This window comes from Alligator sinensis, unplaced genomic scaffold (assembly GCF_000455745.1).
Source record: "Alligator sinensis unplaced genomic scaffold, ASM45574v1 scaffold32_2, whole genome shotgun sequence".
Classification (NCBI taxonomy): domain Eukaryota; kingdom Metazoa; phylum Chordata; order Crocodylia; family Alligatoridae; genus Alligator; species Alligator sinensis.
This window is the reverse complement of record NW_005842670.1, coordinates 816,998-831,009: the sequence shown is the minus strand read 5'-3', so window position 1 is coordinate 831,009 and position 14,012 is coordinate 816,998. Positions and strand designations below refer to the sequence as shown.

The following is a 14,012-nucleotide window of genomic DNA, read 5'->3' as shown; positions in this document are numbered from 1 at the left end:
CTCCCTAGGTGCAGCACTTTGCATTTCTCCTTGTTGAACTGCATTCTATTGTTTTCTGCCCATTTGTCCAGCCTGTCCAGGTCTGCCTGTAGTTGTTCCCTGCCCTCCAGTGTGTCCACTTCTCCCCACAGTTTTGTATCATCTGCAAACTTGGACAGAGTACACTTCACTCCCTGGTCCAAGTCACTGATGAAGACATTGAAGAGTATTGGTCCAAGGACCGAGCCCTGCAGGACCCCACTGCCCACACCCTTCCAGGTTGATACCAACCCATCCACCACCACTCTCTGGGTACGACTTTCTAGCCAATTTGCCACCCACCAGACTGTGTAGTCATCCAAGTCACAGCCTCTTAATTTGTTCATCAGTATGGGGTGGGATACCCTATTGAAGGCCTTCCTGAAGTCTAAGTAAACGATGTCTACCCCTACTCCTACATCCAGGTGTTTTGTAACCTGGCCATAAAAAGAGACTAGATTAGTCAGTCATGATCTACCTGCTACGAACCCATGCTGGTTTCCCCTCAGCATAATTTTTCCTGCTGGGTTCTCACATATATGAGCCTTAATAATCTTTTCAAAGATTTTGCCAAGGATGGAGGTGAGACTGACTGGCCTGTATTTGCCTGGATCCTCCTTCCTCACCTTCTTGAAAATAGGGACCACATTGGCCCTTTTCCAGTCCTCTGGGACCTGGCCCGTGCTCCACGAGTGCTCAAATATTCTTGCCAGTGGCTGTGCAATGACATCAGCCAGTACCTTCAGTACCCTCAGATGAAGCTCATCCAGGCCTGCTGACTTAAATGCATCCAGTCCTTTCAAGTGACTCTGCAACATCTCAGGGTCAATGCTTGGTAGTCTGGCGCCCTGCTGTTGCCTCTCTACAATCCCCAATCCCATTGTGAGACTTGTCTTGCCCCTCGTGTAGGAACACTGAGGCAAAGAACTCATATCTATATATATGTGTGTATGTATGTATGTATGTACATATTACTAAATGGATATATACTGTATTAGATTTAACTTAATAAAATGTATGTAAGCTGAAGAACAGTTCATTTCACTGTCTGTATTGTGTTTGTAGCTCAGATAAAAGGAATATTCCCCAAAGCAACAACCTTGTTTTATAACATGTATCTTTATAATATAGATGTTTCAGCATATATGTAGTATGATCATATTTCTTATCATCCATTCATTTTAATTTTTAAATGATAATGAAGGTGCTATAGAAAAAAGTATTTCATTATGGTGATATTAGGTAAGGTGGGAAAATTAGCCAGAGTTACTCTGAATATTCTGCTGGGCCCTTGCTTTGCTGAAATGATCTGAAATCTTACACAACATTTAAGAAAAATACATAGTAGTATACAGTTACATCATGCAATTCTTATGTGGGTCCCTGAAAATGGAAGTGATTAATCTGCTTTTAGGGCGTGGTTCAGATTTGGGCAATGAAAACTCTCCCTAAAGAAAAACAAATTGAGGTTTCTTTTATGCAACCACATTTGTCATTCATAATTGTTGAAATCTCCAGGGTCCTACTGGAAAAAAAGGAATGTCTGGTCAAGCTGGGAAAACTGGAATTCCAGTTAAGTATCAATATTTCACCTTCTGCCTTCTGTTTGTAAACTGGAGAAATGTATTTGATGTTGTAAACAAAAATCAAAACTGTTCAATGTCTGTGGTAGCACAGTACTGTTTCTTACATACACCAGTGCTACTTTTCCTTGCTCTGGCAGTATAAAGGACACTCAAAGCCAACATATAAGTAATTTATGCCCCCTTTAAGTTCCCCTACACTGACCAAGAAGTGTAATGAGGCTTTTATGTAAGTGATAATCAGTTTAATAATCTGTGATAAAATAAAAAGGGATGTTAAATGATACCTAACGGCATTATCTCAACATAGTGGAATGAAGTACAATTACTAACTCTATAGCCTGAAGGTTCCTTCCATTTATAAAGTTATAATTATATTAGTTATCTGTGAAGTTTACATATCCCACCCAGTTATTACCAAGTTAAATTGCACTGTGCATTCCCACTAGCCACTCTTACTGGCTCCTATATGTTCTTGTTTGAATGGCTACTACCTTCAGAAGTCTCCATAGCTATCATGGACAGATACAGCTGCCCGTGCTCCTGAACTGCATCCCACTGTGTCACATACCTGACCTGAGATATTAAACATTCTTTTAAAAATGTATTATTCATTTTAGGGAAATGAATTCATCCCCTTTCCTCAAAGGACAAGCAACAGAGAGAAGCAGGAGATGTTCTGTAAACATAACTTCGGACTTATTGGGTGCATCTACACACACATTTGATTCGAGATCAGTTTACTTGTGAGTAAATTACTCGCAAGTAAATGCTCCCGGGCAGGTGTCTACACATGCAGGGACATGGGAGAAGATTTGCTGCTCCTAGCAGCAAACTGCTTCCACTTCCTGCGGCCCCGCAATGAGCCCTTACCCCCACCAGGGGGAGCTCAAGGCTTCACCTGCAGCTGCCAGCAGCAGCAGCCGTCTTGAAAAGCCAGCCCCACTCTCTGCTTCCTGGCCAGCCACTTCCCCGGCCAGGAGCAGCACGTACAGTGCAGGGGCAGCACATGGCAGCTCTCTCATTGCCACCTCTCCACCCCTGTGCCATGGCTGCTCCATCCCTGCCCCGGCAGTGATGCCCAGTGCCCTGGGCTCCTGATGGCCACCTCGCCGGCCCTGCTGGCCGGCCGCGCCAACTTCTGGCTGGCCCATGACCATCTGGGCCCTACTGGCTCCCCCACATGCAATGACTGCCTGCCCATCTAATCCAGATGCCCTGGATTGGACCCACATCTCCATCACCTGCCCACCCCATGGTGATTGCCCCTACTACATCTGGAGGGGCTTTCACACTGTCGTGCTCCAGGCCATCATTGACCACTGCAGCACCTTCACAAACATGAGTTCCAGCTGGGCAGGAAGTGCCCACGACACCCACATATTTTGCAACTCCGCCCTGCCAGGCCTGGTGCAGAGCAGGCACTTTGCACCGGGGGTGTCAGACCAGCAGCTGGGTGCCACGGTGGTCCTGCCCCTCCTCACCAGAGACCCCACCTACCCACTCCTGCCCTGCTCATGTGGCCCTACACCAGCCACCTGGATTCCCACAAGGCCCATTTTAACTGGTGCCTGGGCCAGACCCGTGCCCTGGTGGAGTGCACCTTCAGCCACTCAAGGGATGCTGGCACACCCTCACCGCCCATATCAAGTTTGCTGAGGATAACAACGCCCGGGTCATTGTCATAGTCTGTGGGCTGCATAACATCTGTGAGGCCCGGGGGAAGCTGATTCATGAGGCCTGGGAGAGGAGGCATGGTGGGCGAAGGACACCTGGCAGTGGGAGCACCAGCTGCAGTAGCAGCAACAGTGGCACCACACCCCCTACTGAGGCCCTGGGCGAGCTGCACACCCGCCAGCAGGGGCCAGAGCATAAAGTGCAAGAGGCAGTGGCCAACCACCTCTGCCTGCACTTTCTCATAGCACGCTGTAGTGCACCTGGACAGCCACCCACAGACCCCTGCCCCACCACCTTCCCCCAGCATCACACTCGCTGCAGACACATCTCAGAAGAACAACAGGTTTTATTCCCCTCACATCCAACAGACCCCTTCTCCCCTTTTCCTCGCCAGCACCAGAGCCCCTCCACCACCCACTCCACCCACCAACAATAAAATACCCTCTTCCCTGTGCAAACTATTTACAAGTGAAGTTCTGTGATTGTGTGTGTGCCCTCCCACAGTGGATGGCCATCGGGTGGGGGCATCTAGGAGCAGAGCCCAAGGACAGGTGGCCAGCAGTCCAGCCCCTGGCCATTCCTCCATGGGTACACACACCACAGTGAGCCCAGCAAGTGGAGGGGCAACAGTGGAGCAAAAGTGGAATAGGGGCAAAAGTGGAGGGGCCTCCTCCAGCGACATGTCACCACAGGTGCCAGGCTGGGGCAGGGGCTCAGGTAGACTGCCCATGCTGCTGTACACATCATGGCTGCATCCCGAGGTGCAAGAATCTTTATCAACTGCCTCATAAAGGGCATGGTCTTGTGGGCACTCCCCAACTGACAATTGTGGTTGGAGATGGAAACCCACTGTCCTCGGCTTGACCTTTATTCAGCACTGCTGTGCTGACCAGTTTTCCCTATGCTCCCACATCTGGCCTGACAGCCCCTCATAGACATGGGCATTGGAGCCCCCACCCTGCACGAACTGCTGCTGCACCTCCACCTTGCCCCACAGTGCCATGAGGTCACCAGTCTCCTGTGACCAGTTTGGGCCTCGGGTGTCAGGGTGTGGCGTCCGTGATGATGAGGCCATTGGGGCTCACGCACCAGCTCTCAGGGCCTCCGCATGGCTGTCCCTGTGCTGCCAGGCCTGGGCAGCTGCCTGCAGCACCCAATGCAGGGGTATGGTGATGGACTGGCACCTGCGCAGAGAAGCAATGCCCCATAGCACCTGCAGGCTCCAGACAGGATGCTAGGGGTGGGCTGCAGGCATATGGAGCTGGACACAGTGGCCAGGAGCTGCCTACAGCTGGGCCTGGATGCTGACGGGCCTGACAGCACCCTGCAGGCCTGGATGGTGTAGGCCCAGGAGCTGTGCGGCACCGCGTCCTGCCTAGGGGCACACAGGAGCCTGGTGTGGCCTCAGGCTGCCTTCTTGTGCCCCAGGACTCTGAGTGCCTGCATGCTTTTAAGAGCCTGAGGCTGGGGCAGGCATAGAGCTGACCCAGTCCTGGGGCAGGAGAGTGCCCCAGCCCTGGACCTAGCCCCAGGCTGGCTGCCATGTGGTGGGGCTGACGGAGCAAATTTGCTCACAGTTGGTGCCTACATGTGTATTATTGCACAGTAGCTACTTGCGAGTAAATATGCTACTTGCATTCATGAGTAGCAAATTTACTTGCAAGTAACATCATTTACTGTGTGGTAAACGTGCACGTGGAGGTACGTACGCTTACTGCACAATAAACTACACAACTGTGCAATAAAGCATCTTGTGTAGATGCGCCCACAACGTATAAATTATTTCTGGGTCCATTAATACATTAAAACACACTAATACATGCTCTAAATAACTTTTACTAGCTCCACATTTCTCATTACCACAGAAGTTTGCCTTCCTTGTAGAATCAGGCAACAACTGGTGCACTCTAGGCAGGGTGGAGGACATACCCTTCAAAGGACACACAACATTCTGTGCCAGTCATAAGAGTTCAGTTATATCCTCTGGAAGACTGAACAGATATACATTGCAGACTGGAGAGAATATGAGGAAAGGCAGGCAGAAGGAAGGAAAAGCAAAGAAAAGAGGATGGTGGGAGCACTTCAAAGAACATTTGGGTTCACTTAAAGTGACAAGTTTCTTCTATAACTAAATATGATAAAAACATTACATGGAAGATAGTTTATATTTTTATAGGATAATTGCTGAATACGTATTTTTAGATGAAGCAAAGGGATTGTAGTTGGAAAGAATATTTTGTATTTCTGGTGTATGCATTCACTTGGAAAGTGAATATGAATATATGAATTCTATATGAATATAGAACTATATGAATTCTAAGCATCATTACCCAACCTCTTACAGTTTAAAAGTAGGTCATCTTGTAAACATCAAGTCAAGATGCTTGGGTAGCTTTCCGGGAAAGCTTAGCCTCAGATTAGCTAGAAAAGTGCATTCTTACAAGAAGGTCTCAAGTGGTTTTGAGCATATTCCTGCTTGAATTAAATAATTTCCCAATTGTACAGTAGCTCCAAAACTTTTTAAGACATGGCCTCTGACTTGTGGATCCTTGATGTTTGAGACATTTTGAGCCCAATGTTCTGTAAAGCCACAATTCCAGTTGAAATCAGTGGAAGCTATGAGTGCTCCATATCTCAGTGCAGGCATCCAACTTGAGAACCCATTTTTTAAAAGGTTGGTCGAGGTGGTATATTAGGGCATACTGTTATTGAAGTCTTGCTTCTAGGACAACGGATGTGAATAGGTTCTTTAGTTTCATATTGTATTTGAATTTGTTTCAAGGGAAAACCAGGCTCACCTGGGCAGAAAGGTGCAACTGGATACCCTGGAACAGAGGGCATTCCTGGAGATCCTGGGAAGCCTGGCCTACAGGGGAAACCTGGCCCTCAAGTGAGTGCTATATACCACATCTTGCTTTGTGTCTTTACTGCAGGAACAGTGTGGAGTTTCAAGATTTCTTTCAAGTAGTTGTTACTGTAGTTCTTTGGAGTTGAACATAGAGAGTGTACCATCTTAGAGAGCTTTTCTTTTTTGGTTTAGCCTTTTCAGTCAAAATTCAACATTCATCCAGTATTTATAAATGCTACATATGAACGATAATAAAACTGACATCAGTCGTACACACTTAAGAAATAATCTTAAGAAGAGCTAGCTGCATCACATCATAGAGAGACCAGCACTTTTACTACAAAAGCATATCAGTGCAGCAGGCTGCAAACCAGAAGGATGTATGTAAAAGCTATGGAACCATCTTTAATATGAAAGGTCACTGGGACACCTTCTTTGTTAATATAAACAATGAATGGAGCTACCTAAGAGATGAGCTACATATTATGCATTTGGTATTAATGGCATGGACAAACTTTTACTGGGGGTGAAGGAAGGGGGAACTGCTGCTCCTGAGCAGCAGCTGTTATGCTGTAACACTTACGTGGTCATGAACCTGTAAGCATACAAACATAGTGAAACCGCTTCATCTTTACCTCTGCTTCATCCAGGGTTACAGCGAGAGGGGATTAATTCACTTGAGAGGCTCATGCACACATACCAATTAGAGTGCAACAGCTGCTGCACACTCCCAAGCAGAAGCTCCACTTTCAAAGCCATGTGTGTCCATATCCCCAGTGACACCACAGTATATGCTAGCCGTGGATGAAGATGTATTTCCATTCACATTTATGTACATGTTCTTTTGGCTTAGCTCCATATTCACAGGGACTTGTTTTTTATATTTAAAATGGTTCCCCTTGTTTCCAGTCTGAGGTAATGAGATATTTTTGTAACAAAGGTCCCAGTCTTCCTTCATGTGGTAAACTTATTCTTTATACATCCCTTGAGAACATACACAATAATGCTATTACTGTGAGCATGTCTGGTATTTATAAATAGGCATGTTGAATTTTGAATGTTTCTGAAAGACGCCATGAAAAAAGTACTGTCATGTTGTTTTATTTTGTGGCGCTCTTTCTCCTTGACAAATGAGTCTTCCAGGGTTCAACAGTCCTTTCAGCACAGCTGCAAGGAGTGAAGCTGACATCTTGTTTTCATCAAGATGAACTCATTATAAACTTATGTTCTTCTGAGTTCTTAGACCTAATTAAAAAGAAAACAACATTATCTTTGCAAAAATTGTACATTTGTCATCCCCAAATAAGCCCAAGTAGTCATTCACTATGTTTAGCACTGATTAGGCCGCTTATCCTGCATATTTTAGACTGTAGTCAGGAAAATATAAGTTTTGATCAGACTCCCCTAAGTCTGGGATGTGGGAATAGTTTCAGATAGATGGGTCAAAATCTTAAGTAAACAATTGTGTTTGAGCCCTATCATCCTTGGAGAGTAAAAGCAGCCACTGATATGTTGGTAAAAGTTTCCAAATACATTTATATAAACAATGATATGGATAATGATTCTTTACTTAATTTATACTACACCAACATCCAAACTGAGGTCCCCATCCTGCTGCTGACTTCACACATGGATTCCTTCTACTATTAGGAAGTGCCATTGACTTCCTTGTGTTTCATGCTGGGCCTTACTGGGGCTTTGGTAGGTGATTCTCAGAGTAACTATCAGGAGATTCAATCTTATCACAAAATGCTTTAGTTGCAAGAACAAATTTATTTCTAAAATTATCTCAGTCTGTTATAAATCTAGATATTGTTTAGCTGAGCATTTGCAAATTCACTGATACAAATTTACACACACTTGTAAGTAGCAGTGGCTGTACCCATTAAAATATTGCATATGTTTTAATAAAGCAAAAATTGCATACAACAAGAACGGTGCCATTAGCCTATCTGATTGTACTTGCTTATTGTTTACTTACAAAGGGTAACGCTGGAAGCCCAGGAGTTCCAGGACTGGCTGGGTACCCTGGAACCCGGGGACCAAAGGGATTTCCAGGCTTGCCAGGTGCTACTGGAGCACCAGGACTGAAGGTACCATGAATGGTAGCTTAATATGTTTGTCAAATACAATATTATCGATGTTTCTTAATCTTCAGGCCACTCAGGCATAGGACACCAATGTGCATTCTAATAAGGCTGGTATTACAAAATGTAAGATGTTGCTTGTTCTGAGACTCTCCTTATTGCTTACATTTTACAAAAACAGTGAAAATTGGTTTGGAGGCACTGGTTCCCATGCACAGGCATGCTGCTTCCCAATCCAAAATGCATCTACTTTAAGCTATTATTAATACAGGTTTTAGGGCCACATCCTTCAGATTGATCTCTGACTACAGAGATCTACAGGTAGATCTACAGAGATCTACAGGTCTGCCTCCTAAGGTTATCTAAGATAACTTTAGATAACCTAAGATAACCTGCTAAGGTAGCAGGCAGACTACACATAACAGACTTGTGGGTTATACTCAAGTACAGTCTTGATGATTTAGACCTTTAAGCTATCCATTAATGTCTCATGGCAATACTTTCAAACACAGCGTCCAGTCTTGAAAGGTAGCACGCATCTCTAGATTATTCAGTGGGCAACTGGGTACCAACTTTGAGGGGGCACAAAAATAGTGGCCACCAGCACTGCTGCTGCCCAAGGTACAAAAAGCTGCTTGTTAACACCTCTATCCAGATCCCTTAGTAAAACTTAGGTCTTTTTTATCTAAGCACTGAACATATATATGGGATTAAATAGACCCTACCCAGAAAGTCTGCACTCTAAAAAGACAAGAAAAAGACAAAGAAGGGAGGGGAAGGGTGTACAACATATTCTCAAAGGTGTGCTTTTGCCATCATATAAGATTTGCATTTAAGTCAAAAGGAGTGCATCTACACATGAAATTAAGTGCACAGTAAACTAACCTGCTGTGACATAAGGCATCATAGTTTACATGTGCAATGCTATTAGATAACAGCAAATTAGTTTTTGCCACAGTAAGGTAGTGCCTAAGCACACATGTAAATGCTGACCTGGGTGTGCATTGCACCTGGTCAACCCAGGCACAGGGCTCCACACACTGGGGCACTCTCATGCCCTAGCCAGCCCCTCCAGTACCCAACGCTGCCTCTAGGAGCCCGGGCTTACCCTCTGAGTCTGCTGCCAGCCCAGGGCTGCTCCACCCCAGCTCAAACTGCTGTGGTCCCAGGCACAGCATCTGCATGTGCAGCCTGAACTGCAGCAGTTTGAGCATCTACACGTGCCATTAAGATGCTATGATAAACTCTGGAGTTTATCATGGCATATGTAGATGCACCCAGGAATAATTACCTGGAAATATTCCTAAAGAAAATGCAGTGGTGAAATACAGTGTTTGTTTGAAAGAAGTAATGAAAAGTGTATTGCAGCTGTTGCTGTTGATATATAAATATTTATGTACTTTCAATAGGGAAACTATTGAAAATACTGTATTCTACTGCAGTGATAATAAAAGGTGTGTTATCTCCCTTTCTACAGGGTGAGAAAGGGCTCCAAGGTCATCCAGGGAAACAAGGTAAAAGAGGCCTTCCAGGGGTGCCAGGTGACCAAGGCCCACCTGGAGATTCTGGGCTGAAAGGACAGGCTGTAAGTATCCACTCTACATGGTGCAAAGGAAGTTTTCTAATAGTTTGGTTGGCAACATGGAATAATAACCAGCATGTCTTCTAATTTACAGGGGGAACATGGAGAACAAGGTTTGATGGGGCTTCAAGGATTCCCAGGTCCAAAAGTATGTATTCAACTTTTTCTTTTTGATTTTAAGAAATATGCAAAACAAGATCACTAAGCCAAGGACAGCTGTAGCAATAATTTGTTTTAAAATGTCCCGAGACCAACTGGAATGTTGAAAGCTTGAATTCGAATGTTGTGTGGCAGTTCCAAGAGAGTTCAAAGTAGAATTCTGAACCAGCTTGTTTAATATTTTCATTTTGATTACTCTCTGCAAATGTCTGGCTTCGCCTTTCCAGACTGATCTTTCAAAAAATAATTACTTACAGTAGATTTGGTTGAGATAGATTAAAAGGTAGCAACCTATCACATATTCATACTTAATTTCATCATTTTTAATAACATTCTATTTTTATAACATTTCATTTTATTTTTAGGGTCCTTCAGGAGACATTGGTTTAATTGGGATTCTGGGTCCTAAAGGTCCTATTGGCCAAATTGTAAGTGTTGTATTTCAGTCCATGAAATAGTTTTCCACAATGCCGTGTAAGTGTCTCGCCCTCAGTCAGTAGTCTCTTCATTGAGAGGTCTTTCATCTGATTGAACGAGACAGATAAATCCCTTTTTAATCCTAAACAAACTGGAAATGTAGTTTAATAACCCACGCTGAGCGTGAGTCTTCACTAAGAGCACTTCATCTGAATAGGAATACTGATAATATATACCAGGTAGGAGTATAGCTATACCAGCAAAACTGTGCTCTTGATCAGCAGAGTAAAATCACCCTCAAAGAGCAAAGCTATAATAAAGATAGCATAGTTCTAATGGATTAACTGCACTCAGTCAACTGGGCTTCTTCTGGTAGTCTTTGAGTGCTTTTTGTAGCCATGATGGTCCCAGAAATATGTGAAAGGCAAGGATTTCTACAGGTGATATCTTTTATTGGGTCAACTGCATGGTTGGAATACATTAGAGGCCTTGGCATAAATGCCTCTGTCTCATATACATCTTCCATTATATAATGATTGGAGCAAACTCTGGGTAACCTTGTATAGAGACAGGCTTGCAAGGCCAGATTCCATGTTTTTGCTGATTTAAACAGGGAAGTACTTGATCAAATGTTTGACTATAGAAAGGCAAAGTAACTGAAACTGTTACCATAAGGAATAGTACTCATTGTCGAGAGTCAAAACCTAACTGAAAACCTCTGAAAGGCCCTTCTACTTAGAGTTCTTAAATGTTCATCATAAATTCTTCACGTAGCTGTCGGGGGTGGTCTTCATGATATACCCCTTTCATTAACATATACCAAATCAAGGTGTAGATAAAAGCATTGCATTAATGATTGTATAGCTGTGATTATAAACCTTGGGATGATGACAGAGGGAAATAGTGGACCTGAATTGTTGGGGGAACTGAGCAACTAACTGAGCTCAGTGCCTAGGGTTCAGCCTATACCCATCCTCCCCAACATGAGTATGTTTTTGCATTTCCATTGCCTGATCTAAATGCTAATTAAACTTGTGCTTAGGTTTCCAATAAAGTGATTCTCTTGAGTAAACAGATATGCTCTCTTCTCTGTTCTGGGGCCCCATCTAACAAAGTAAGCTCCCTTTTGTCCCAGTTAAGATAGCTTCCCTTCAGGATAGACTTTGACCAGGTCTCAAATGCAGTTTGTTCTTCTTTCTGAAGGAGAATGCACTGTATTTGAAAGCTAAACTAAATGAGCTAAACTAAATTAGCTAATTTTATATGACCTGTGAAAACTTTTCATATGTTTCTCATGCTCCTCTGCCATGTTAAAGGGAGGTGCTGTTAGGATTTACCAAAAGCTGCATTCTGCAGAGAGAGCTCACACTGTAGGAACTGAAAAATGGCCAGTTCACAAATCTACAAATCTCACTGTAAAAAGCTGTACTCTTCCCTGCCAATAGTGTTGTCATACATATGGTCATATGCATGAAGACTTCTAGGGCAGTCTGGCTGGCTGGCTGGCTTCAGAGAGAATCAGCCCAAGCAATTATTTTTTATAGGTTTCTCTTTCTGGCTGTCTCTGTACAGGACAAAAATGGTTCTGAGCAGTTTGCACAAAAAGAGACATAAATAGCACAGTAAAATATTTCTCTGAGCAGCATTTATTGGTGATCTGGAATGACTACTTGTGGGTAATAATGTAGCTGGTGGTAGTTCAAAACAAAGAATATGTGGTGGTTGGGTAAACAAGAGTCTTCAAAACCCATTGCTTTTAGTACTCCAGACTTCCCAAACAGAGCTCTCTAGGTTCTCCAGATGCAAATAAGTACTAATTATTGAAATATTTATCTTATTAATTACCTAATATCCAGAAAACCAACACTGGCAGACATGCATGCTATCCAGGGTATGTCTATACTACATCCGCAGTGCTCCAAGTAAGCCTTGTTTTCCACTGTGCCCTGGCCATTCACATACCAAACCCAGAAGTGATGCATTTGCCATCCTGAGGGTCAAGTCCACTGCTGCTCTTGAGCTGTCTGGTATGTTTGAAATCAATTGAGGGGGCATAGTGGTCTCATCGTCTCATGTCCATGGTTAGCACATGAAAGTGGAAGCAGCAGAGAAAGGTATGCTTGAGGACAGAGCTCTTCATTAATAGGATGTGATGTAGATATACTTTTTGTTACTGCTGTGTATGTTGTTGAGAAGCTAAAACCCTATAATTAGTCACCAAGACATAGTGTGACATTGAAACTGATATAATTCATTTAAAGACTGAACAATCTTACCTTACCCTATCAAGACACCGTGTTTCATGGCTATGTCTTCATTTTGAAATATGATAAGGTGGTAAATGTCTGTTTGTTTGCTTACAGGGATCCATGGGGCCCACTGGTCAAGAAGGTATAATTGGCCCAGCAGGCAGGCCGGTATGTTTAAGTCCTAAGGTTCCCTTTTCTTTTCCATTATTTGTTATGTTTCTTTGTTTGATCCATGTATTTAAATATGGCTTACGACATTTTTTTCAATGTAAACAGAAAGTAGCAAGACCTTTTTCATACTGCACCATATCTGCAAACTATCTTATGTGATCCAAATGTAAGCAGAACAAACTAAGAGACACAGCAGAGTCACTTGAATGAATGGCCACTCTTTTTGTTCATAGAATACGAACAGGAATATACTCAGCAAGTTAAGGTGTAAAGATGAGATACATACTTTAAAGTGTATTAAACCCTTGGCAAAGTCTTTGATCCTTGGCAAAGTCTTTGAAAAAATTATCAAGGCTCACATATGCGAGAGCCCGGCAGGACAAATTATGCTGAGAGGAAACCAGCACGGGTTCGTGGCAGGCAGATCGTGCCTGACCAATCTAGTCTCTTTTTATGACCAGGTTACGAAATGCCTGGACACAGGAGGAGGGGTGGATGTCGTGTACTTAGACTTCAGGAAGGCCTTCGATACGGTATTCCACCCCATACTGGTGAACAAGTTAAGAGGCTGTGACTTGGATGACTACACAGTCTGGTGGGTGGCAAATTGGCTGGAGGGTCGCACCCAGAGAGTCATGGTGGATGGGTCGGCTTCGACCTGGAAGGGTGTGGGCAGTGGGGTCCCGCAGGGCTCGGTCCTTGGACTGATACTCTTTAATGTCTTCATCAGCGACTTGGACGAGGGAGTGAAATGTACTCTGTCCAAGTTTGTAGATGACACAAAGCTATGGGGAGAAGTGGACACGCCGGAGGGCAGGGAACAGCTGCAAGCAGACCTGGACAGGTTAGACAAGTGGGCAGAAAACAACAGAATGCAGTTCAACAAGGAGAAATGCAAAGTGCTGCACCTAGGGAGGAAAAATGTCCAGCACACCTACAGCCTAGGGAATGACCTGCTGGGTGGCACGGAAGTGGAAAGGGATCTTGGAGTCCTAGTGGACTCTAAGATGAACATGAATCGGCAGTGTGACGAAGCCATCAGAAAAGCCAATGGCACTTTATCGTGCATCAGCAGATGGATGACGAATAGATCCAAGGAGGTGATACTTCCCCTCTATCGGGCACTGGTCAGACCGCAGTTGGAGTACTGCATGCAATTCTGGGCACCGCACTTCAAGAGGGATGTGGATAACCTGGAGAGGATCCAGAGAAGGGCCACTC

The 14,012-nt window shown here is 44.2% G+C and overlaps 1 protein-coding gene across 1 annotated transcript in view; it reads left to right on the top strand.

Moving 5' to 3' along the window:
- Window positions 1-14,012, top strand: part of COL24A1 (collagen type XXIV alpha 1 chain) — an 88,351-nt gene that overhangs the window by 50,532 nt on the left and 23,807 nt on the right. The window contains exons 19-25 of the mRNA XM_014524810.2: window positions 1,537-1,590; window positions 6,061-6,168; window positions 8,112-8,219; window positions 9,691-9,798; window positions 9,890-9,943; window positions 10,320-10,382; window positions 12,735-12,788. Coding sequence (XP_014380296.1) covers window positions 1,537-1,590; window positions 6,061-6,168; window positions 8,112-8,219; window positions 9,691-9,798; window positions 9,890-9,943; window positions 10,320-10,382; window positions 12,735-12,788 — 549 coding nt within the window. The remainder of the gene's footprint in view (window positions 1-1,536; window positions 1,591-6,060; window positions 6,169-8,111; window positions 8,220-9,690; window positions 9,799-9,889; window positions 9,944-10,319; window positions 10,383-12,734; window positions 12,789-14,012) is intronic.